Below are 24,331 nucleotides of genomic sequence, written 5' to 3' on the forward strand. Positions count from 1 at the left end.
ATCATTATTCTCGCGTATCGCGGTAATGTGTTGTATTTGTATGGATAGAATATGAAGTGTTAAATCTATCTGATGCCAAATGGACTTAAATTTACTATGTACCAATCTTAAGATGATTCGAGTGAACTTTTACGTATGACTACGCAAACTGTATTGACTGCACTCCTACTTGACGTTTCAGAAATACGGAATAACTCGTGACTCTGAGCAAAATTTTATGAGTTAATATTATTATTATTATGCTACATGTAAGTCAGCGAATGATGCTTACTAAACCAATCAATTATATCAGTGTTTCCCAAACTTTTTTGTCAGCGCCCCCGACCCCCTCACCATGCCTTAATCATAAAACGGAAGTTGTTCTGCATTTATTACAGCTAATAATGAGACGGATGAAGCTGGTATATTATTATCATCATTCTCGTCATATTGGGTTTGAGTTTTGATTGTAAAATCTCCAGTCTCCACGTCCTGTACTGTCAAGTCGGTTTCTGCTGTGGGTCAGAAACCTGGTCACGACCCTGAAAACACGTTCTATAATGAGCGCGGAAGGACAACGACGAAAAAGTCACCCCGACTCCGTGATAGTATTTCTACATGCTTTAAATGTGTATAAGGAACGATTGCTTTGGGTTGAGCTCAAAATTATTCTATACTACCATATAATCAGCTCATCAATCATTTCATGCTCGGAAACTTCACAGAATGGATTGATTACCCGGTAAGGAGTTTCTAATTGGACTATATCCTGGAATCAAGTCAGCATATCCTCGTGCAGTTTTCCGAGATGATTGAATTAGGTTTCTCCATCAAAATCAGGTATTCGAGCAGGACCGGTGGCTAATGAAAGCTTGAGAATTGCAACAGTTCTTGTCGCAAAATCTCGGTGAAATATCACGGGCTTATCACTGAATTCGGACAGGGTCATTTTCACCGTTATCAGCTTCATCATTTCTGAGAACGGATATATTCTGCTCATAAATTTTTGAAAATGTGCGCCTCAAGTAGAAACGATACTGTTTTTCGCAACCAGAACGCCGTGTCGAAGGCCACGGTGGCAGCTCATTGGAAAATTCACGGTCGTTTGAAATCAATTAAAATCACGCAATACAGTTTCTCTTAAAAAGCTATACACGTTGCAGTGAGCAATAACTGCTCAAATACTTCGTAGTTTTCACAGCGAACCACACTTTATAGGGATTCTGCCGACTGCTAAATTAGTCCATTGAGGGGCAGGATCAACATTTTCATGTAAAAATGGACTTTTCCGGTATAGCTGACTAAATGGACTGTGTATGTAGCTGCCAGGGCTGTGGAGTCGGAGTCGGAGTCGGTGGAGTCGGAGTCGGAGTCTGGTTAATTTTTGCTTGATGGAGTCGGAGTCGGAGTCGGAGTCGTGAAAACTGTAGTGGCTGGAGTCGGAGTCGGAGTCGGAGTCGAGAAAAAAATACTGACTGGAGTCGGAGTCGGAGTTTGTGAAAATGACCCTGACTTCGACTCCGACTCCGACTCCAACTTCTTTATCATGAAAACAATTGCATTCAGAGGTATCTTTAAATTACTAATATTACCTATAATAGGATTTTTATGTACCATCAATACTGTTAATAGTAACGATACAGATCAGGAGCGGCCAAACCGTGCCCTCCAGGCCAAATGAGGTTTTGTATGGCCTGAGAGGTAATTCTCCAAATTAGATAAAACACCAGGTAAAATTTCAAGGCCAACCAAAATCTGATTAGCCTGACTGCGAAATTTGATGATGACTATAAAACATCAGTTTCGAGTGGTTTAGCCCTTGTTGACGTAAAATTCACAAATTTTAGGCTGCCTACAACCGACAGGTGAGACTTGCAGTAGTTCCAGATAAAATTCGGCATTAAAAGCACGAACCGCTGAAGTAGTTCTTCACGACCACAGGTACAGTGTTGCCCCAAGACGCCGTTGTTAGGCCACGCAGGGGGATCGCTTTTAATGTGATGGTGCCTCATCGAAAAAGGTCTATTATAGTTCAATCGCGATCTTAATCGGTTTGTTCAATATACCTTGCTCCCCGGAATTAGCCCTAAGTTATCCCACATTTTTCTTTCCGATAATCGTCAATTTCAATGCGGGAGAGGTAAAAGCCTGACTATCGACTAATTCAGTAATCTATGTCTTTGTTATTTATTTCGTCTGTTTTGTTCCAAGATATTAATCATCCACAAACATAGCATTTGCGTTTTTCATAACTGTAGTTCCGAACAATAACAGCGCCGTGTTTCGTGTGATCCCAAAAATTGTTGATCGAAGAGAAGCTCTAGGTTAAAATGCTTCATCCAGTTGGGAAGGAGGGGAACGGGGAGGCAGCAACTTCGTGATCCCAGAAATGGTGTACCGCCGAAGCAAGTACTATACTTAGCCTAGGCCCAGGTGAGTTTCGACACCTCTAGTAGGCTACATCTTTTCATTATATCTTGTGATTTATTGATTCGATAAAATTAATAATGATAATAAACTCCTCCAGTGCACAGATTGCTGTAACCAACATAGCCTCAATTTCAGTGAACATTAGGCAATTCTAGCTTCATCTGAATAAGGACCCATGGATTTCTTGTTCCTCTCGTTCAATGATCTCATTTATTTGATCACTTCTGCAGAGATCGCTACCCCATATTACTGCACATAGCTGACATATCCTTACTTTCGTTTGCTGGGATTTATTTAAATACGCCGAAACAATGAATACGTAGAATAACCATAAGATGGCTGCAGCAGTGCCTTTTGATATGTCACATGATGCTGAATTTTCTCTATCTGCGATTATCACAGCCACCACGTAGTTGACAGTTATAGCATTCACATCATCACCATTGCAGTGAGAAGATTTTGAATCCAGGCTAGGGAAATTCCGAGGCAGGCTCCGATAATAACTACAAGTTGGCGAGTAGTGCACTCCAGTGTTTATATAGCTCAGTGGTTAGTACTGGAAAGACAACCCGAATCATTATTATTATTATTTAGACTTGTGACCAGAGGTTAAACGTTTTACCAGTTTTGTTGTGTAACAATGAAATTCATATCGCACTGACGACAACGTTCATAACGTGACCAAAGGGAAATAGTTTCGTTAACTACGGTAGGGGTAGATAATATTGTAGGAGCATGTAATATAGAATGAGGTGAGAAGTCGAGTCGAACGCGTTTTGCCTGTAGGTGGTAGAAATATATCTATGGGTTAAAAATATTACCGGTAAATATCTCTCATGGACGCGTTACTGGACACAATGTATTCTTGTAGTTAGACAGGGGTAGTGAAAGCAGTGTACGCCGGTACTGTAGCGTGTAGGGTGAGTCTGTGCCTCCTATATGTTTTTTTGCTTTGTTGATTGTAAACTCGACATTGATATGTAGACTTCAGGATAGACCAAATTATTACGCTATGAGATGTATTCTTGTCTGACTATAGAGTAGCAGGAGTGTTGTTGTGCCAGATATCGACTAAATTGTATCGTTTTGATTTCATATTTTCACTATATAGCTATGTAGAGAGTAGGCCATAAAACCTATCCCAGCGAATCTGCCATAGCGTGATTTTCCATGTATAATATGCACCCTGAAATGACTTGTAGATTCTGGGGGAAAGCCTGTACGCTTGTATAGCATAGTATAGTACGCACCATATAGCCGACAAGATAACGTAATGGTGAAGCGTCCGGCTTCTTGATCAGTGAGTCTGGGGTTCGATTCCTGACCGGTTCACACCAAAGACCTGATTAGTAACACTGGTATCCACAACCTCTCTACTTGGCGCTCATGCATTAATGGAATAGCATGGATGGACGGGTGGTGCAAGACGTAGATAGCCGTAAAATGCTATATCTGTACCTTGCTCGTTTAGCGGAATATCCACTCATGAGTCGGTGTATATGCCGCATAAACATCAAAGACAAAAATTAACCACGTCCTTTACTTCCCTACCCTGCATCCACAGTAGTCTACATGAATAGTAAACTCGTAAATGCCGATTATACAAGCTTCTAGTGTTGACGAACTGGTGCGTATGATATAGGTTACCAGCAATGGTAATGTTTCAGTATTGTTGTAGACATGCATAATGTGCAGTGTGAACCCAAAATTCAGTAACATTTTGCGCATTATACCGGGAAAATCACGGTCCTAATATATTTTCAAATGGCCTATGTTATGACAAGATTGCAGCCATGATAGAGTCAAACTATTCCAATGTTTGACCTATTTATATTTTGGGTGCTCTTTATTGTTTCTTAGAACATGATTGTGTATGATGTGAATGCACTTCATTGTTTCTTTGAACATGATTGTCATATTAGGCTTTTCGAAGTACAGAACTTCAATATTGCAGCAAACAATACATTCATATTGTTAAATTTATTCCACTGGAAGCTTTTCGACTGGCTCTCTTCAGCAGTGAACGCCAGTAAATGAGGTTAACCAAGTACTTGTCATTATTACGTCACAACGACAAAATTCTTTCTGTATTTCGAACTTGGTTAACCTCATTTACTGGCGTTCACTGCTGAAGAGAGCCAGTCGAAAAGCTTCCAGTGGAATAAATTTAATAATATGAACGTATTGTTTGCTGCAAGATTGTCATATTGTGTATCATTGGTTTGTTCTTGAATTTCCAGACAAATCTCATAACTTTGAGCATCGCTATTTAGAATTCACATCGAATAGTATAGACCTTCCTGATGAGCGCAAAGAATCCACTGAAATCCAGTGCACACGACTATTTCATTTTAAGTGAAGATGGCGGAAATTATATATGTCAATGTGAAATTGACATAGGAAGAATATGTGGAACCAAAATAAGTAGTTTTGGTGGTAAAGATAAGAATGCTGCTCCAACTAGAACATTCAATCTCAAAAGGCATTTGGCACGTAGTCATCCTGAAATCATGATAATAGTTGAAGAAAAAGACAAAAGACATGCTGCAACAACAGCATCAGGAATTCAGCGACCAACCAAATCTAGTGACGCCCGAAAGTCTATATCAAGCTTCTTCAAATCAGACAAAGTTACAATTACAATGACTGCAGATAATTTCAAGAAACATCTAATTGATTTAGTTGTGCAAAACGGACTACCTTTGCGGTTGTTTAGTCAACCGGCTTTCCAAGGAATATCTGGTGAAATGGCTACGAAGCTTGGGGTCTCTTTGGATAGACAGAATGTCCGTAACATTATCATCGAAGAGGCAAAAAGTAAAAAAGAAGCTATCACAAAAACTCTGCAAAATAAGTTTGTCTTTTTGAAAATGGATGCAGCAACACGACACAGAGTTAATTACTTCGCAATAAATGTAAGGTTTGTTAATGATAGTAATCAAACCATTACTGAAACTCTTGCTGTCAAAGACACCAAAGCTCATCATGAAAGCGTTTATCTCCAGAGCTTAATCGAAGATGTTTTGAAGGAATTCGAAATAAAAAAATCACAAGTTCTCTGCATTGTTACTGATAATGCATCCAATATGGTAAAGACAATTGAAAGATTGAATGAAGCAAATCAATTTGATAGTGACACAGCCATGGATGTTGTTGATAGTGATAGTAATAGTACTGAAGGAGATAGCATAGTAGAGCATGAGATGGAAGAATTGGATCACCCTGATGAAGTAATTGATGATATTCTTGAAGAGTCGTCGAAGCTTTCCTTGATAAAACACATGCGATGTGCGGTGCACACTTTACAGTTGGCAATTAGAGATGGTTTGAAAGAAAAGCGCACTGCTTCATTAATTAGCAAGATCAGGCAAATAGTGACAGCATGCAGAACTCCTAAGATTGGAGCAATTTTGAAGAGGAGGTTGGGAAAAGGAGCTTTGATTGACCAGGTGACTCGCTGGGGGAGTACTTATATGATGGTCAGAAGGTTACTGGAGTTGAAAACATCATTGGAGGATTTAGATAATCCTAATGTGGTGCTTAGTACAGCACAATGGAGTGAGGTTGAAAACTTAGAGCGTGCGCTTTCACTTCCCTTTTTAGTCACAAAAAAACTACAAACAGAAGATTTGACAGCAGGTGCTTTCGTGTACGAATGGAAAAACCTTGCCTTTCAACTTGGCCAATTGGGAGGATCGGTTGCAAATGGCATCACATCATCTATGGCAAAAAGGGAAGCCCTACTTTTTGAGAACGATCTGCTTCTGGCTGCTGTGTTCGTAGATCCAAGGAACAGGGTGCTCTTAACTCCTGATCAAATGATTCAAGCCAAAGCTGCTTTGTGCGACATTGCCACGAGAATGAGAGGATTGTTGCCAGAGGATCTCCAGCAAACTCAAGACAATTTAGCAGATGCAGAATGCCATTCTTCATCAAGTAATGACGAAACAAGTTTTGAAAAGTATTTAGATCGAAGGGAAAAAGATCTGGCCAAACGAAAGCGCGTTGAGAAAACTGCACCGGTCAATGTCCAGTTGGCAGCTTTTAAAAAACTGTTCAACACTGCACTGGAAGAAATTGAGAAATACGATAGAACATGCAAGATGCCACTTCATGAACTAATTGATATTTACCCTGATGAAATCAGGAGTGTGGCAACAATTGTCACTGCATTGCCACCGACTCAAGTCAGTGTGGAAAGGCTCTTTTCAGCATTGAAGTTGATCAAATCTGATCTAAGGTCATCGATGAAAGAAGATCTTGCAGAGGCAATCTTGTTTCTCAGAAATGTAAATTGAATGAATATAATTGGGCCTGCCAATAATAATCAACAATCCGCAAACATTTGTCACTGCAATTTTGATTTGATAGCAATTCGTTTGGGTATGAGTGAGAACATTTCATTGATATTGAGAACAAAGCTTAGTGATCGCTCGAAGAGTGAAATAATGCCATAACCATGTCTTTATGGAATACTGCAAAGTTGGAATCAATAATTCGGACATAGGTTGGCAGATAATATTATTAACTAAGTGATGTAGTAACAGTATCATTTTCTTGAGTCGATTCATAGGAATGTTGGAGTCGGAGTCGGGAGTCGGAGTCGTGTAAGAAAAATAGTTGGAGTCGGAGTCGGAGTTGGAGTCGGTGCGTTTTAAGATTCAGGAGTCGGAGTCGGAGTTGGAGTCGGACTATTGGAAATGTCTGGAGTCGGAGTCGGAGTTGGAGTCGGTGGTAAAATTCACCGACTCCACAGCCCTGGTAGCTGCTTTATTCATCAATCGTTTCATCACTATGCAGCATTTGCCTTTTACACCTACACCCCCCCCCCCCATTTGCGCTCTCTCTCTTGCTCTCTCTCCACCTCCACCGAGTTTTATAGCCGGCGCCCCCAATCGTCCATCGCCCATCTCCCCCTTCACTATCGCGAACGCCCCCAGGGGGCGCTGGTGCCCACTTTGGGCGTCACTGAATTATATTGACATAAATAAAACATCGTTGTCTACTGTAAATAAATCTAGCAGGCGTACGGGATCCATCTTGATTTGATATGTTTATTGTATCATAAAAACGAAATCAGTGCGATTTATCTTATGAATGGGGTAACATCGGTAGCAAGTATAGTAACCCGTTTTTCACTCCGCTCAATATCAGCGTAGCAATACTCAGACGCTGAGTGCATCGTTCGGTCTGGCCTAGACCGTTAAGGAGTAGGCTCATGTGGCCTGAGTTGTCGGTACGTATCGTGTACATTAATATATCACTTCACTGATACGTAGGGTTGCTATTAGCAATATGACGCCACGTGCTGTCATACGTTCACTTTCACGTTCACACAAAACCTTTAAAAAAGGTTCGCGTTCACACAACCTGAACCTTCTAAAGGTTCACACAATTTTTAGTATCCACACTCTGCCATCAAACAGCAAGATTTAGATCCGAATTGAAAACGATGCTGGAGACCAAATTTACACGATACAAAACAGAAGGCTTCTACAATATCTACTCTCAATAGTCGATTCACTATGCGTGCAAAAATTGCCAGCATTTACACAGGCCACAAAACTTATGATGACAAGTTTGGCTCGCAGTTTTCACTAGGAAACTAATGTAACGAAATCATGAGTGACTTTATTATTCAAATGATCCACCTGGCAATGAAGAACTAGGAAAGGTCTCAATGTATAAATGTATGTATGGCAGTGTTGGGATGACGTTTTCATATGGCTTGACTTGACTCGAGTCACTTTGCAAAAATGATTTGACTTGACTTTAGTTGACTCGGCGCTTCAAAAATGTCAATTGACTCGTGACTCGGAGCAAAACTTACGAGTCAATTTCACGTCATCAAGTAAACGGTGTCGATAAAATCACCCTATCTTATGTACGTTCGGATTGTTCGCGATACGCCGATGTCACTTGAGAGGGCAACCAGTAATTCACTGATTGTAAAGGAAACGATCACGGCTTCCGTTGTCGTAGTAGTAGTAGATTAATCTAATAGCAACGTATCTTTGTTTTTTTAACGGCTCGGTGCTTACATTACGCAGTGCTCACCTTTACCAATCCACTTGTATAATTTAAATCGGACGAACATAATTTATGCGTTTATATTCTCTCAGATAAGTAGATGGGTAGTGTAGGCTACTGTACCATATCAACTTGTTTCGACTTCTCGAGGCTTCGTATGCGATTCTGCATTTTGGTTGATAATGACAGACTGTAGCATGAAGCTATACGCAGCAGTTACTCACGTATTTTACTAGCATTCCAAGTATGCGCGAGCGATACAACGTCTTTTTGCATTCGCATTTAACTTTATATTTGCTAGTTCATTCGACGCAAATGGCCAATTAATCTGTCTTTCGTCCAGTTTTAGTGATGATGCAAACTCACTACATATTGCTACTTCGAAAATCCAATTTGACTTGCATCGTGACTTGACTCGTGACTTGACTTGACTCGACTCGACTTGACTTGACTCGAGTCACCGCGAAAAACAAGTGACTTGACTTGACTCGAGTCACCTTTGAATATCGATTGACTTGACTTGACTCGAGTCAAAATGTGCAATGACTCGAGATGACTCGTAACTGGAAGGTAGTGACTTGATCCCAACACTGTTGATCTTTAATTTCAGACCACATCATATTTAAAGTGCAGTGCCTCTGGTGCTTTTCTGCTGTTTTGTTGTACACCAGACAATTTTAAATTTGACCATCCAATCGATCAATTGGGTTATTCGTGTGACTACCGCCAATTCAATAACATGTTGAATAGTGTATTGAAATCCGCTTTTCTGCAACTACAAAGGCTGTACCATATCAACGAATACTTTTCTGCGCCTATGTTTTGACATAGTACGTACTTTATTTTGGCAATTCGGCGTATTCACGGTACTACATGGTTTTGTAGATTAACCTGTGATAGCCTGACATCCAAATTTTTCATATTGACATATTGACTGTTTTTAATAACGGGAGAATCCGGAACAACCTCGTGCCAAGAACCATAAATCACTGTCGCGCTTCGGTGGTTCAACAAAGACGATGTCACAGTTCGATAATTGTAACTAGCTTTCGGCGTTTTTGGCGGAGGTATGTTGAACAGTGAAGATGGCAGTACGCTTGATTCCGATAAATACCGATGGATCTCAATTGACGGCGCGTGGAATCACCAATCGGCTTCATTTAACAATCTAATCATTGATCGGGAGACTGCTACCAAGCAAGGTTGGGCGGCACCCCGTAAATAGCCGCTTAGCATCAAACGAGCCTTAATAGATTCCACCTTTTTTGAAATAGCAGAAGTTAGTATCATCTTAAATCTATGATCCCGAGTCCTTGAATTTATAATTGTTTTCATACGTGGTAGAACGGTGGCGGCATGAAATAAAATCCAACACAAAAACAGGAGGAGCCTTATGATCTCATAAATGATACTGATTTTTGAGGAATTTTACTCAACGCACATCAACTTCGTAGGTGAAGTTTTCGTTGTTAAGTGCTTGAATGTCAGGCCTGTTTAACAGTTTGACGGCTAAAATATTAATGTTTTTCCGAGGCCCCGCAGCGTTAGCTTTTGATCTTCGAATACAATTCAAAATGATACATATGAACCGTTATATCATATCTATTTGTAGAATTTCTTTTTCTGGTATGGATGACAAATTCAGTCTGACGAAAAATCCGATATTATGGGTATGTTGCAGCATACTTGCCTCCCCTCACCCGGGTTGTAACCAAGTCACATGGTTCCGAGTCACGAGTCCATCTTGCTTTGGTGGTTTTGACTCGAGTCCAGTCGAGTCATTTTCAATTCATCACCAAGTCCAAGTCATCGTTTAAAGCAGTGGTTCCCAACCTTTTTTGACTCATCGCCCCCTTTTGAAGCTCCACACCGATCATCGCCCCCCAAATATTGGGAACCGAAAAACAGCACTTCGTCCCCCTCAGCCAGTGGGCTTTTTGTCGCTACATATCAGCTATACCCTATTTCATGTACTGTCAGGTGAGTCACCGCATTTCGCGTAAACGCGCGAAGCGCGACAAATTTATATAATTCATGTTTGAATCGGTCAATATGGTCGATGTGGTATGTTGGAAAAGGTAGGACCCCTAAATAATAATTAAACATCTTCGGCGGAATCGTTGTTATATTGACTTCATGACATGATTCTATTTCGTGACCTCCTATATCTGCTATGTCAGAAGATAAGGAAATCGTCAAAACGTACCAAACTAAAAGACGCACATGATTTCATATTGGTATTTCTTTACTGTCAAATAATTTATTCCTTGCGGGATGCCATTTGTCCTGTAGGGTTAAGGTCGCCAGGACAGGAACATTCGACGCCAGCCATTGAGGCGCCTATGGACAATTAAACATATATGTAATTATGTTTTATGAAGTTTTCGGTCAGCACAAGGGCATTCCTTTCGGACAAGGTCTTCTCGCTGCTGATCGTTCTGGCACACTTCTCGGAGTCGTATGTTACATGGCCTCTAACTTCATATGTCTTGGTGCGTCGTGGCGCAGTAATGACCGACGCCGAATTCTCCCATTTCCATAAATCATGCGTATTTTTGTTGCGTGACGGGGACCTCAACATCAAGATACATGAAAATATTAAATCGCGCCCAGCGCGAAAACTTTTGGAAAGTTCCCATGAATTTCTAAAAAATTACTCTATCATTCATGTTAATTCACGAAATAAATATGGGCTTCCTTCGATTTCAGGCCCCCCACTCCCAATTGGGGGTTTTTGGGTGCGGTAGTTACGGTCCCGACTCCAATATAGCCGTTTTACCGCGCCATCGCCCCCTTCGTTGTTTTCGCCCCCCATCGCCCCCTTCTTCCGTTTTCGCCCCCCTATCGCCCCCTTCGTTATTTTCGCCCCCCTAGACCGCCAAATCGCCCCCTGGGGGGCGATATCGCCCACGTTGGGAACCACTGGTTTAAAGGGTCAAGTCCGAGTCATAGTGTTATGACTCGAGTCCGAGTCCAAGTCACACTATTGAAGTAATGTTCAACTTATGTTTTCAATCCTGCTTGGGTGATATCGAATTCCCTGCTTGCCAAACATGCCTATTTTGTCCCTATCATAGTCTTGGCACATGTTTCTTTAGGCAGATAACGGACAGTTCCTGGCCTCATTTACCGATGCTACAGATAGACGAGCCAGGCAGCCAATATGATGACTTTACTAATCTTAGAAATTTAAATCAAATATCTGTCTTGTCAGTCTGATACATCACAGATACAAGCATTCAGTTTTTTTTATTACGAGCACATCGACGACAGCTCATAAATAGCTTTTAGAGAACCAACGAATTCACGTCTACATACTGTCTGATAGAGAACCAGCGAATTCACGTCTAGATGCCAGTTGATAGAGAATCAACAGATGCATGTTTATGTCGAGGTAGAGTTTTTATTTCACATTATCAGGTGGTTGACTAAAATAGGCCAACTTGCCTGCTCAGCTCCCGAAATAGCCGCCGGAGCGTTACTTCAGGACTGATTTACTGTATTTTAGTCGAATTTGACCTACATTTACCAAAAATTTTAAAAAAACGGACGAAATCTCAAAAAGGAGGCTACTTCTTAAAATTGTTAGATTGCCTAAAAGATCTTAAATTTGGCTCAATTCCATCCAGTAGAAAGCAATGCTATGAGAAAAAATTTGGATTAATTACAAATAGAGACTTTCGAATTTTACTGGCTACCTCATGACATTATTAGATTGTGTAAAAATATGATTCATAGCAAATTTGGCTCAATTCTAACTAGAGGAAGCGAAGTTATTAGAGTGGAATATTTTGGATATGGAAAAATAGTCGGCTTACTACTAGTATGTAATTATATTACATGAGAGAATTTCCCACTAAAAATACTCCATTTATTTTCAAATCCAAAATTTTCTCCTCTCATATCATTGATTCTACTTTTTAAAATTAAGCCAGATTCAGTGTTCTTTGTATGCAACATAACAATTTTATCAGGCTGCCAACCAGTAGAAGAAAAAAGAAGTTATTTTTGAACAGCCCTATTGTACAAACATCACACAACATTAGCCATTCAATATTACTCATGTGCACAATGCATACACCTAACAAAACGTCCAATGAACGGAGGGTATTGTCTGTTTTCACAGAGAGCAGATCAAATCAATGAGTTACACTTCAAAAATAATAAAGTGGAAAGGAGATCCTCGGATATGTTAAAGCGGCATGGCCTTAGAATAAATCCACATCTACTGAATACAAGTTCTACTGGTGCACTAGATGCAGGAAGCGACAAGCATTTTTGAACCACACTGAAGAGCATTAGATACTCATTCTTTCTAGTCGTCCAAAAATGCAAAGAATCATCGCCTTCAAATCTACACATGAGCTTATCAGTCTCTTCGAAGTACTTGGCCATCTGAGTTATTTCATTGGCTCTAATTGAACTTTGCTTCGATTGTTTGCTTGTATATTTGAAAAGTCTTGAGTCGGCTACTTTGATTGCGGAGGATCTATTACTTCTTCATCACTGGATGATTTTGTACAATGCATGCTATTATGTACCATGGTCTGTTGTTTTTACGGTGGTATATCTGATATCAGACGAGTGAAACGAAAGCAGTGATGACAAATAGCGATATCGGCAGAATTCGTCAGATGCGTTGATTCAACCATTACGATTCGCAAATTTCTTTATCTTCAAGTCATATAAAATAAGCCGAGTCAATGACTTGGGTCGAGTCATGCGTAATGACTCGAGTACAAGTCGAGTCAATCCAAATATTGACTCGAGTCGAGTCATTTTCCAATTTCAAGTGACTCGAGTCAAGTCGAGTCACAGAAAAATCGGGACTCGAGTCTGACTCGAGTCGAGTCATGACTCAAGTCATTACAACACTGCCCCTCACCCCACGTTACCGGATTGATGTACCATAAACAGGAATTGGATGGGCGGATAAATCAAATGATAAATCAAAGGAGCTCAGGTACAGTAACGACGCATCATTGTAGACTTTATTGATAACATCAGCAAATGTGCATTCGTTATTTTGCAAGTAAGAAGCGATAACCTGGATATCTGTTAAGATGGCAAACTGAATCAGGGATATCCAACCTGCGGCCCACCAGCTCGCTAGTAGTTTTCAATCCAACTAGTAATTTGAACTTATAATCTCAGCCTTTAAAATGTGCCAGTCATCTTCTCCGTCCTCCTTTTTATTTCTCATGCGTGATTGATGACGAAATTGAGATTGTTGCGCGATAATGCCTCCAGAGACTGGTTGAATGAGGCTATACAGAGTGCCGAGTGCAAGTTACGACATTTGTTTTCTTGTTTTCATAATGCTGTGTTGGTGACAGTTGTTATTTTCAAATGCAACTTTTTGCTGCAACTATTCGTAAAATTAGGTACAACAAAAATTATAGGCTCAATATGATTCGTTTCTTGGCAAATTAAACGATGTTACATCTTCTTCTAAATTCAACATTGAAAAAGGAAATGGAAATTTTTGTATGTATTCGTTGAGAACATGGATAATAATTTTGTTACATCCGTCTATCGTAAGGCTGTATTCAGTGGCGAGTAGCCTCAATGGAATTCATTTTGCCGTAAAATCAATTTGACAAGACAGCTTGTACACCGGACCCCAAGTAGCACCCTATGGAGCACCAAAGACCAACTTTTTTGGAGGGGAGGGGATGACGAAGTACTGTTTCGGTATTGCAGCTGTATACCGGGAATATTCATTACTCTGGCAACACAATTTTGTTGACCATTATCAGACAATTGATTTTGACTAATATTTGGCGCTGAATTAAAAAATGACGCCCGTTTTTCTCTATCACGTCAATTTTTTGGGTTAGGCACCCGCCACATTGTCCCATAACCCACATAATAGCACTACCTTTAATATTTGTATTTATTGTATAAAATGTTTCAAAAACCACAAGCAATCGAAAGTAAATCAATAGACTTCAAATAAACATTTGCACCGCTTTATTTGGATGATTTAAACTGATATTGCTTCTACAGGACCGATAAAGTGCGAGTTTCAGGGTCCAAATTTACGCTAATAACACATAATTCTGTAGGTTGTCTAGTTTGATACTCGAGAAATAGACAGCCAACATATGTAAGCTCCAATCTACTCTGGTATCTCAGCCCCATCATCTTCAGATGTTGGGGGATGTTTTCTCCTTTCCCATTTCTGACTATGTCAAGGTTTTCAGGGAAATTATTTAGATATTTTAGCTTTTTGAATGTCTGCTGTCCGACACAAACACATGGCAGTGACACATGTGTATCAGGGTTATTACATGTGCATTGTGCATCCTTGTAGTCTGGCCACTAAGAAAACAGGATATTTGAAAGTTGACACATATGATCCAATCGTGCTCGTGATATTGCAACAATTTAATGTTTCTGTATTATTCACGCAGACTAACTGAGTGTGCAATTGATAATGCACCCAAAACGTTGCGACTTTGGAGAATGCCACACTTTAGGATCTTTTTTGAGTTACCTATAGGCATTTGCCATTCACTTGAGTTGTAAATCGGGATTCCTAGCCCACCAGTAATCCATGGTAACATTATCTGGCCAATGGCAGTATCACAGCAATGCACAAAGCTACCGATTGTAGGCCTACGAAGAAAAGGCTGTTTCTCGTGATCGAAAGTGAGATATCTTCTCTATCTTGCCAACTAATCCTTTCTCACTTCGTAAGGATGGTGAAAGTCCAAAGATTTCTCTTCCAAGTCTCAAAGCTTATGTCAGATCATTAACTCGTGTTGATGGTCTACTCTACGTTCTATATCATTTTCGATTTCAAAATCTTCATCATTAGGCCTGCTATCCCGAAGATCTTCATCTTGATCCAAATTATCTTCCAAGTCTCAAAGCTTATGTCAGATCATTAACTCGTGTTGATGGTCTACTCTACGTTCTATATCATTTTCGATTTCAAAATCTTCATCATTAGGCCTGCTATCCCGAAGATCTTCATCTTGATCCAAATTATCTTCCAAGTCTCAAAGCTTATGTCAGATCATTAACTCGTGTTGATGGTCTACTCTACGTTCTATATCATTTTCGATTTCAAAATCTTCATCATTAGGCCTGCTATCCCGAAGATCTTCATCTTCATCCAAATTATCGAGCGTATAGGAGAGAGAGAGAGAGAGAGAGAGAGAGAGAGAGAGAGAGAGAGAGAGAGAGAGAGAGAGAGAGAGAGAGAGAGAGAGAGAGAGAGAGAGAGAGAGAGAGAGAGAGAGAGAGAGAGAGAGAGAGAGAGAGAGAGAGAGAGAGAGAGAGAGAGAGAGAGAGAGAGAGAGAGAGTCTTTATTTTTTCATCCAACCAAAATACATAACACACGGCAGTGGTGGTTTTACAGAAAATATGCATGCACAGTACTCGGTATTAGATAGGAATGATCGATAAGACCGTGAAGGTCATCTAGTCTGATCACACCAGCATCAAACAGGTACACTTGACTCTAAACCAGTGGTTCTCAACCTTTTTGTCTTCGCGGACCCCTTCCGGACCGTCACGGACCCCGCGGACCCCCACGAAGCTTTAGATCAAATTTAGCTCAATTATCATGCAATCGCCATTTGACTTGTGCAAGTGATAGCTGTAGGCTTAGTTATAAAAAGCAACGAAATGACTTTTCTTGAAAATAAGATCATACTCTTCGTTCGTGTTGAAATTGGGATGACTTTTAATATTTCAAAGTAAAATCTGCAACTGCATATCCTGAAATACGGGGTGGTGTCTTGAAAATACGCACCTTCGGTTTGATATGTACGAGTGCCGAAAATTAATTCCCACAATTTTAGGTTATGGCGAATGTAATAATAACGCGTAACGCTTCCGACGACACATTTGGGTATGATCGCAACAAATATGGCACCAAAATGGAAAAGCGATTTTTTCAATGTACATACAACGTCAAGCCTGGTCATTTCTATCTAGCACAGGGGTGTCAAACATATGGCCCGTTGGCTGCATCCGGCTTGTCAGACCACTTCATCCGGCCCGCGAGGCCATTCTGAGTAAATTGAAAAAAAATTAATCTCATTATCCGACAGATTTTTAACAGAAGTTGAGATTTTACTACTAAATAATTCGACGCAAATAATCCAGCATATTTTTCACCACGAATAGGTCGGACCAACGACGCATATCCGTTGTCCAGTGACATTGTCCACTAAAACGGGCACAGAAATATTTCAATGATATCCTCGTTACAGCCACTCTTATAGTAGGTAATAAATGTATTCAATTGGCCAATTATCGTATTTTTGCCAATTCCATTGTTTGCGAATAACGTTGTTGCTGGAATAAAGTGGGCCCACATATTCCGTGATATCAATAAAGCATTCCAGTGAAAAGCAAAGATATGGATGTCGACATAGCATATTGAAATTATTTGACTGGTCCGGTCCGCGAGTGACTAAAACTCCACAAAACTCCATCAAACAGCAAAATGTTTGTATCAGTAGGCTATTGGCAATTTTGGGATTAAAATGAGCCCGCACAGTACGATATTGCATCTCAGACGGCCATACTGTTGATGTGAGCTCTGGAGTTTTACTAGTAATGAAGCGAAACTGTACCACGTGATTTCCCTATTAAAAAATACAAATTAGGTTATCAAATATTTTGAGGCTTCGCGGACCCCCTGAAAATGCTTCGCGGACCCCCAGGGGTCCGCGGACCCCCGGTTGAGAACCACTGCTCTAAACAGTCTGGCTGTAAAAAATGTTGCGGTGGTTAAAAAAATTGAATAGAAGAAAAATCAAACGATGGTAGCAAATGATCAATGAAGCAATGTCTGGGCGAGGTAGGGCAACAGTGTTAATGTAACGACAAGAGGTGATCAAGTAGGGCTTTTTTGAATCTATCATAAGGCAATTCACGGATATGTGGTGGTAATGCATTCCAGATGATAGGTCCCGAGTAGTCGATAGATCTCTTAGTAAGGTTGCTATTGGGTGGGGGTAAGTAGATATTTCCTTTAGACGAGGATCTCGTGTAATGGGAGTGGACATTTTTAGCAGGCACGAAAAAGTCATCAAACACAGGATGCAAACTTTCGGAAAAATGTTTGTGAATGACTTTTGATGCTTCGAAGCGATATAGTTTGTCAACTTGCAAAATTCGGTGCTTACGGTAGTAAGGCGATAGTTTGGTGCGTAAATGTACAGATGAGATCAGCAGTATTGCACGGTTTTGCAGGAATCTAATTCTGCACAAAAATGTTGTGCATGCACTTCCCCATACTACGATTCCATATTGCAGGTGAGAGTGGAAAAGAGAGAAATATATGGTTCGTAGTATTGATCTGGGAACCAAATATTGCAGACGGGTCATTATTCCCACACACCGAGCTAGTTTCGATATTGTGCATTCAATATGCTGCTTCCAAGACATTTTGGCATCAATGGTGACGCCGAGGTATTTTGCTGAGTCACATATGGAGATTTGTTTATGATTCATGTTCACAGTGTAACTATGATTGGCATTATTCAAAAGGAGCATCTCGGTCTTATCGGCATTCAAACTTAAGTTGCTTGCTTGCAGCCATCTTGACACTTTTGAGAGTTCCCTATTCACGGATGCATGCGAATCATCGACAGTGTTGGAGGTTATGATTATGAAGAGGTGAGTATCATCAGCAAATAGGGTTGTGCGGAATAAAGATGCATTAACAATGTCGTTAATATAAATGAGGAAAAAGTCGGTCCAAGGACTGAGCCTTGTGGCACTCCACAAGTTATATCTCTGGTGGTCGTTCTTAATGTCCCCAGTTTAACAAATTGTTTGCGGTTTGCCAGGTAGCTTTCAAGTAGAGTTGCTGCAATACCCCTGATTCCATAGTGTTCTAGATTGTATCTTAAGATTCTGTGGTTAAATGTGTCGAAAGCTTTGCGGAGGTCGATAAAAATGCCGCAGCCATTTTGTTTTGCTTGGTGGTTTTGTAATAGTCCGTTACAATTGATGATATTGCATGGTTGGTGCTGTGGCTTGATCTGAATCCATGCTGAGTCGGAGACAGTACTGCATTCAATTCCAAAAAAATTCTTGAGTCGGCAGTCAATCAGTTTCTCAAAAACCGTGGCAAGATTTTGCAAAACAGATATTGATCGGTAGTTAGAAATTAGCTTTTTACAGCCTTTCTTAAACACTGGCATTACCCTTGCAGTTTTCAGTGCATCAGGGAAAATGCCTATAGACGTATCGACACATTAAAGAAAATGCATATAACATCACCAATAATATTAAAGACTAGCTTCAGAAAGTGAGTTGGGATGAGATCGGGCCCTACTGCTTTGTTACTTTTCATTTCAGATAATATGATAGCAACTTCTCCATTACTTGTCGGCTCAAGAAAAATGGATTTCTGAGGGCCAGGACTCAAGTACGAGAGAAAGTCATTGCAGGAGTTTGGTATTGAAGCTGCAAGATCCGGACCAATGTTGCAAAAATACTGATTGAAATTTTCTGCTACTGCAAGCTGGTCCTTGATCATGCTGCCATTCTCGAGGAGCTCGATGTCAACAGCACTCTTGGGAGCATTACCTTTAGTTAGGTTGACACTTTCTCCAATGGTTTTCCATGTGTTCTTGGGATCTTTGGAGCACTCTTCGAATCTTTTGTGGAAGTATGCCTTTTTGGCATTTTCTTTCATATGTGTCACTTGGTTTGCATATATTTTGTACAGTTTTTTGCCTTCGCTTGTGCCTTGCAGATAGTAGTGCTTATGCATCCAATCCCTTATTTTGATCGCAACTAGTAAGTAGTATAGTCGATCGCTCGTGACGGGCTATGGGGCTCTTATGGGCGGGGTGGTGACGCGCCTGAAAATCGGGGGTGGTGATGCGCCTTTTTAGACCCCCCTTGCGGCGGTGATGCGCCATGTGTTCTTATGGGTGCGGTCGTGATTCGCCTTTTCGGCTATAGGCTGCGGCGGTGACGCGCCAGAAAACCCGGGGTGGTGACTCGCCTTTTTTGCTATAGGTGGTGGCGGTGAGTCGTATTTCATGTATTCTTACAGGGTCTCTGCTGATTCACCATGTGTTCTTATGGGCGTGGCGGTGATTCGTACTTTCGAGTATAGGCATCTCTCGCGTGGTGTTGAATATGTACGAGTCACCAACAATAACCGCGCAAACGGAAACGCTGTTTGTTGTGAGAATTAAGCAGTGCGACCTATATTTCGAATGACCTGCGCGCTGAATTGTTGCCCATACAGCTGTGTGCTACTATCGTATCGATTATTACACTAATCCAGTCAGTGCGAAATAGTTTGCTAAATCTAGGAATCACTTCCAAGGTAATATTTTGGTAATTAGTTTACCGCAGAGCCGGCGTAGTCGGCGATTCGAATATCAACAATAACCGCGTTCACAAACTAACACTTCAAAAATGTGTGAAATAGTTTGCAAAACCCCGCGATCTCTGACAAGATAATGACTCGGGTGACATGATAACGTTACAGGTATAGGCTGAGGTGGTGATTCGCCATGTGTTCTTATGGGTGCGCTCGCACGTCGTACTTTCAAGTATAGGTATCTCTCGCATGTCGTATTGGAAACTCGTGTTGGCTCGCTCACGCGGTGAAATTTTAGTAATCAGTTTGTCGCAGAACTTGATTTCACTCATAAGATTTAATAAGTAACGAATAACAGACCGCCAGTGTCGGTAACTTGAATAGCGACAAATCGTCACTTATTTCCGCTCTAAGCCTAATCCTTTGTGAAGTGAACGCTTATTCAAAAGGTTGTGATATAATTTCAAAATCCAACGACCACTCACCGGATAATGCTGCAGACATAGCACTCTCTCATGCCCGCTCACAAGGTAATATTTCGGTAATTAGTTTGTCACAGAACCGTCGCAGACGGTGTGATTCAAAACCAGCAATTTGTCACTTGCCCGCGATCGCTATATGTTTTGACACTTCAGAAGAGTGGTTGACTTTAGTTGCGTGATACAAATCATGAGAATATTCAATCAATGCGTCAATTTGTCAACTCGAAATGAAACTCACTACACAGTTCAAGTTGATTCGTATCTGAATGTGTTAATTCGGTACAATTCTAATTATTTTGAGAAATCTTTTCGTGATCTTTTGATTCGACTGCAACCTGAATATTACTGACACCGACTTTCAGTCACATCGAATTATTCGCACACTCCGCGCCGTCGTTTTCATAGCTATAGAATCAATACCAACTATAACTCTACAAGAATCAAGAATCACAAGTATGTGCATTATACAGTTATTGTCTTTATCAACATGAAATCAAACTCTTAACAAAAACACGCAACTAATCATTTGGCAACTCTAGCATTACCAAAAAATTCCAGTATTGTTGATTGAAAATCCTTGAGTCATTATTATCAAAAATGTTAAAGTACCGCATCGGAATCCATTCGCGGGATGTACTAAAGGTAAATCCAGATAATCCAAAATGAAATATTTGGACTTTGACAAACATGACTACCAACTTTGATCCAGTCACATTTCAAGATTACACTTTGAAACAATCCTTGAAACTTACAACTCTATTCACGACTGAGTTTTCCGTTTATCAGTTTCAGTAAATACTATCGCGATATTTTAATGTGTTACTACGCACAATCGAATCAATCAATGAAATAGCACCTGTTGTAAATATTTCTAACTTGACAACCACTTATGCATACCGCGATCGACTTGTGACGCGATGAGTTAAATCGGAATATTTCAATCTATTTTTCGAAACCTTGAACAAGCTATCAGGTTTTTTTTTTTGTAATCGAGTGAACGGAAATAGTATTACGTCTCAACATTTTACCATCTTCCCATAAACAAAAGAGTAAAATACAAAAAACCTTGTCAAGTCAATCCGTTTGTAACTTACCCAACCAAAGCAAAAAGTATCCTTATGAAAAGTAGACAAGACTACGCCAGTAATCACCACAATCCAAAATCCATAGCAAGTTCGGTTGTATTCATAGTCCACCAACTCGTATTTTTATTCAACTGTAAAAGTCGTTACTACTCTGCTAGACAAAAAAAAATTACTATGTGGTATATTTTGTAAGACAAAAGTAATTACTTCTCGGTGTCAGCGACTTGAGATTAACATATGTTTTGAGTATATGATATTTGAATGTCTGACCAACGTAGTTAAGAATTCATTTCTTACGACCGAACACCGGTATTACATTGAAAGTTATCATGCTGTAAACATAAGGATTGACACATGGATTTGACATATGTAATAGTTGATCATGACTTGATTATTAAATTATTCGCGTTAATTAGACCCGGTGTTGCGGTAAAGGTTATTATGACAACAACAAACTTTTCACCACCGTGGTTATCAACATATTGATTTGTAAAACTATACTTGTCTGAAATGTTCTTGGTTTGAAAGATATTCCGTGTTGGTACAAATCACTCTGTGTATTACGGATATCAGAAAATATTTTTACAAATGTAGTTGTTTCCAGTAACCAAGACTAAAGACGACACAACAATTTCGTTTGGAATATTTTTATTGGACGCATCCTATTCTACTAGACTTGAGTAATACACAAAACTCATAGCATTAACAAAATCGCAATAGGCGCTACACTGAAATCTACAAAATGTGTTTGTATTGTTACTCAAAGTAGTGATCATAAATTATCATTTAAATAAGTAATTGTAATCATAAAACCAAACTTGTGAAAGTCATTACCATAACAAAAGAATATTGTAGGTTGCTTGCTAAATGTATGCCGGAAATATTTGTAGAACGCTCACGACCAAAGAAATCGGGAATTTCTCCCCATTGTCATTCGTCAAAGTATATGTTGTCACAATACTCATCCCGTCAAAGATCTTACTTGTATGTGATTGAATCGCCGGTAATTAACTCGCTAAATCAAACCATAGGGAAATTTCACTCAGTCATCGGATATGAAACAGCGTCGCTTAATCGGCGTAGAGCGTTTTTCTAAATGCAAATCATACCTGACCAACAGAAAACAATTTTCACTCACCTTGTAATGAAACCAAGCGGTGGGTCTTCGTTCAATATTTTGTCTGTGGCAAATACTTTGCAATAAACACACACACTGGATTGGTTGAGCTTTACATCATCAAGCTGTCATCTGTAAATCGAGATCACATCCGACTTGTAACTGTATCGTTTACCTAACCGAGTTGTATGCACAGTTTGATATTTTTCTCATTTAGTGATTGCTGAACATACCAAACGATACACATTCACTTCCGAAATACTGCGTTGATCTCAATTCCCTTTGTCCTGATAATCGAAGTACTTTTGTTTTGAATTCATAACAATAGGCTTTTCTACGACATGATAAATTATTGACAAGTTCTGCTTAGAAGATTGGTTGCATATCACGAAAAATAAGATACCACACATATTATTACTGTTACTCCATTCATCGGTATTTTTTCCGTTGTCGATTTTCAAACGAGTAAAATTTATTACTTGAGTTGCTCTGCTTACTATATTTAAATGTAAACTCGCCCGTCTTTCAACAACAAACAATGTTAAAAAAGTATGCAATCAAACACAACAAGTTTTACGATACTAATTATTATCCCACATAACCCATTTCTTACCGAAGACATATGAAATATAATCATGTTACACGAAAATATTCGCTCATGCTACAAACCTGTACAATGATTGGTGGTGCTTTCAAACTGTTTCGATACCTCAAGAACTTTATTGTCTGAATGGTTGTTCATGTATCGTAATAATCAAGTAGTTCAACACAGAACTAGTATTAACAGAAACACCAGAGTTGTTTACACAAAAGTTTGTATGTGTACAGTATGCGAATACCATGTGTAAGTCCAGCACAATTGTGGTATCCATACGAGTTTAGTTAACACAATTTACGACACCGAGGTCGCCTCATCTTTCGTAAGACAACAAACCAAGGCTTCAGGATATGTCCATGTCATAACAATAAATCAGCTACTCCAACAACAGAGTACATATGTTTTCTAGTTACGGTGCTTACATCTTACACACAAATCGACCTACTTTGCTAACGAAAAGCGCTGAGTCATCACAACAATACAACTAAAACATACTATCATACAAATTGGTCGTTATAGTTTGCCCACCAACGATACATCGTACAAGTAGCAAGTCTCGAGAATCCAGTTATTCAAAAAAAAAAACGTGAAAGTGTTTCTACACCAAGTCGGTATGTTGACGAAAGCATATATTGTAATATCATGATCGATTTACATTCGTTGGTCACAAAATGTCACTACTCTAAATAATTATTTTTCACTCAAAGCCTACTTGTCACCATTCGTTTCATCAAGCACGAGTTCAAGAAACCTGCTACGACATGAATTGTTATTTTTATGTTGTGTAAATAGGTAATAATTAATTTTAGTAACACTATATCAACATCATCGAGTTGTGCGAATAGATTTACATGTGGTCTCGTGGTTTTAATCGAAGTATACAGCGCGGTCTAATGTAGAGTCATCTCTATTGTACAACAACTCGGTAATCGAAATGCATTAAAATTTAAACAACAATCTTGGTTCGTCGCACCAAAAATATGTTTACTATCACGATACTCTACACAGGTCGTGTAAATTCTTTTCACACTCGTAATAGTATACCAACAGCTACCGGTGACAACGTTTAACAATACCAACGACACTAAAAAAACGACACCTACCCAAATAAAATTACCATTTTCACCTGGAGATCGGTCGTTACCCGAGTAGAAATACCATTGTCCTTTGGAGATTTATCGTTTACCCAGTGTAACAAACCCCTTATCCTTTGGAAATCTATTTTTTCTCTGGGTAACAAACCTTTTTCACTTGGAAATATATTTTTCTCTGGTTAACAAACCTTTTTCACTTGGAAA

At 39.7% G+C, this 24,331-nt stretch overlaps 2 protein-coding genes across 2 annotated transcripts in view; one reads left to right on the forward strand and one right to left on the reverse strand.

Annotated features, from left to right (window-relative positions):
- Nucleotides 1–24,331, reverse strand: part of LOC145457428 (uncharacterized) — a 502,676-nt gene that overhangs the window by 463,929 nt on the left and 14,416 nt on the right. The gene's annotated exons all lie outside the window — the stretch shown is intronic.
- LOC145434338 (uncharacterized) lies at nucleotides 1,311–7,167 on the forward strand. Its single transcript, XM_080311702.1, has one exon. The coding sequence runs from the start codon at nucleotides 4,713–4,715 to the stop codon at nucleotides 6,705–6,707; it is 1,995 nt and encodes a 664-aa protein (XP_080167828.1). The 5' UTR covers nucleotides 1,311–4,712; the 3' UTR covers nucleotides 6,708–7,167.

Source organism: Botryllus schlosseri, chromosome 2 (assembly GCF_051294905.1).
Source record: "Botryllus schlosseri isolate E-star chromosome 2, Bs_hap1, whole genome shotgun sequence".
NCBI classification, from domain to species: Eukaryota; Metazoa; Chordata; class Ascidiacea; order Stolidobranchia; family Styelidae; genus Botryllus; species Botryllus schlosseri.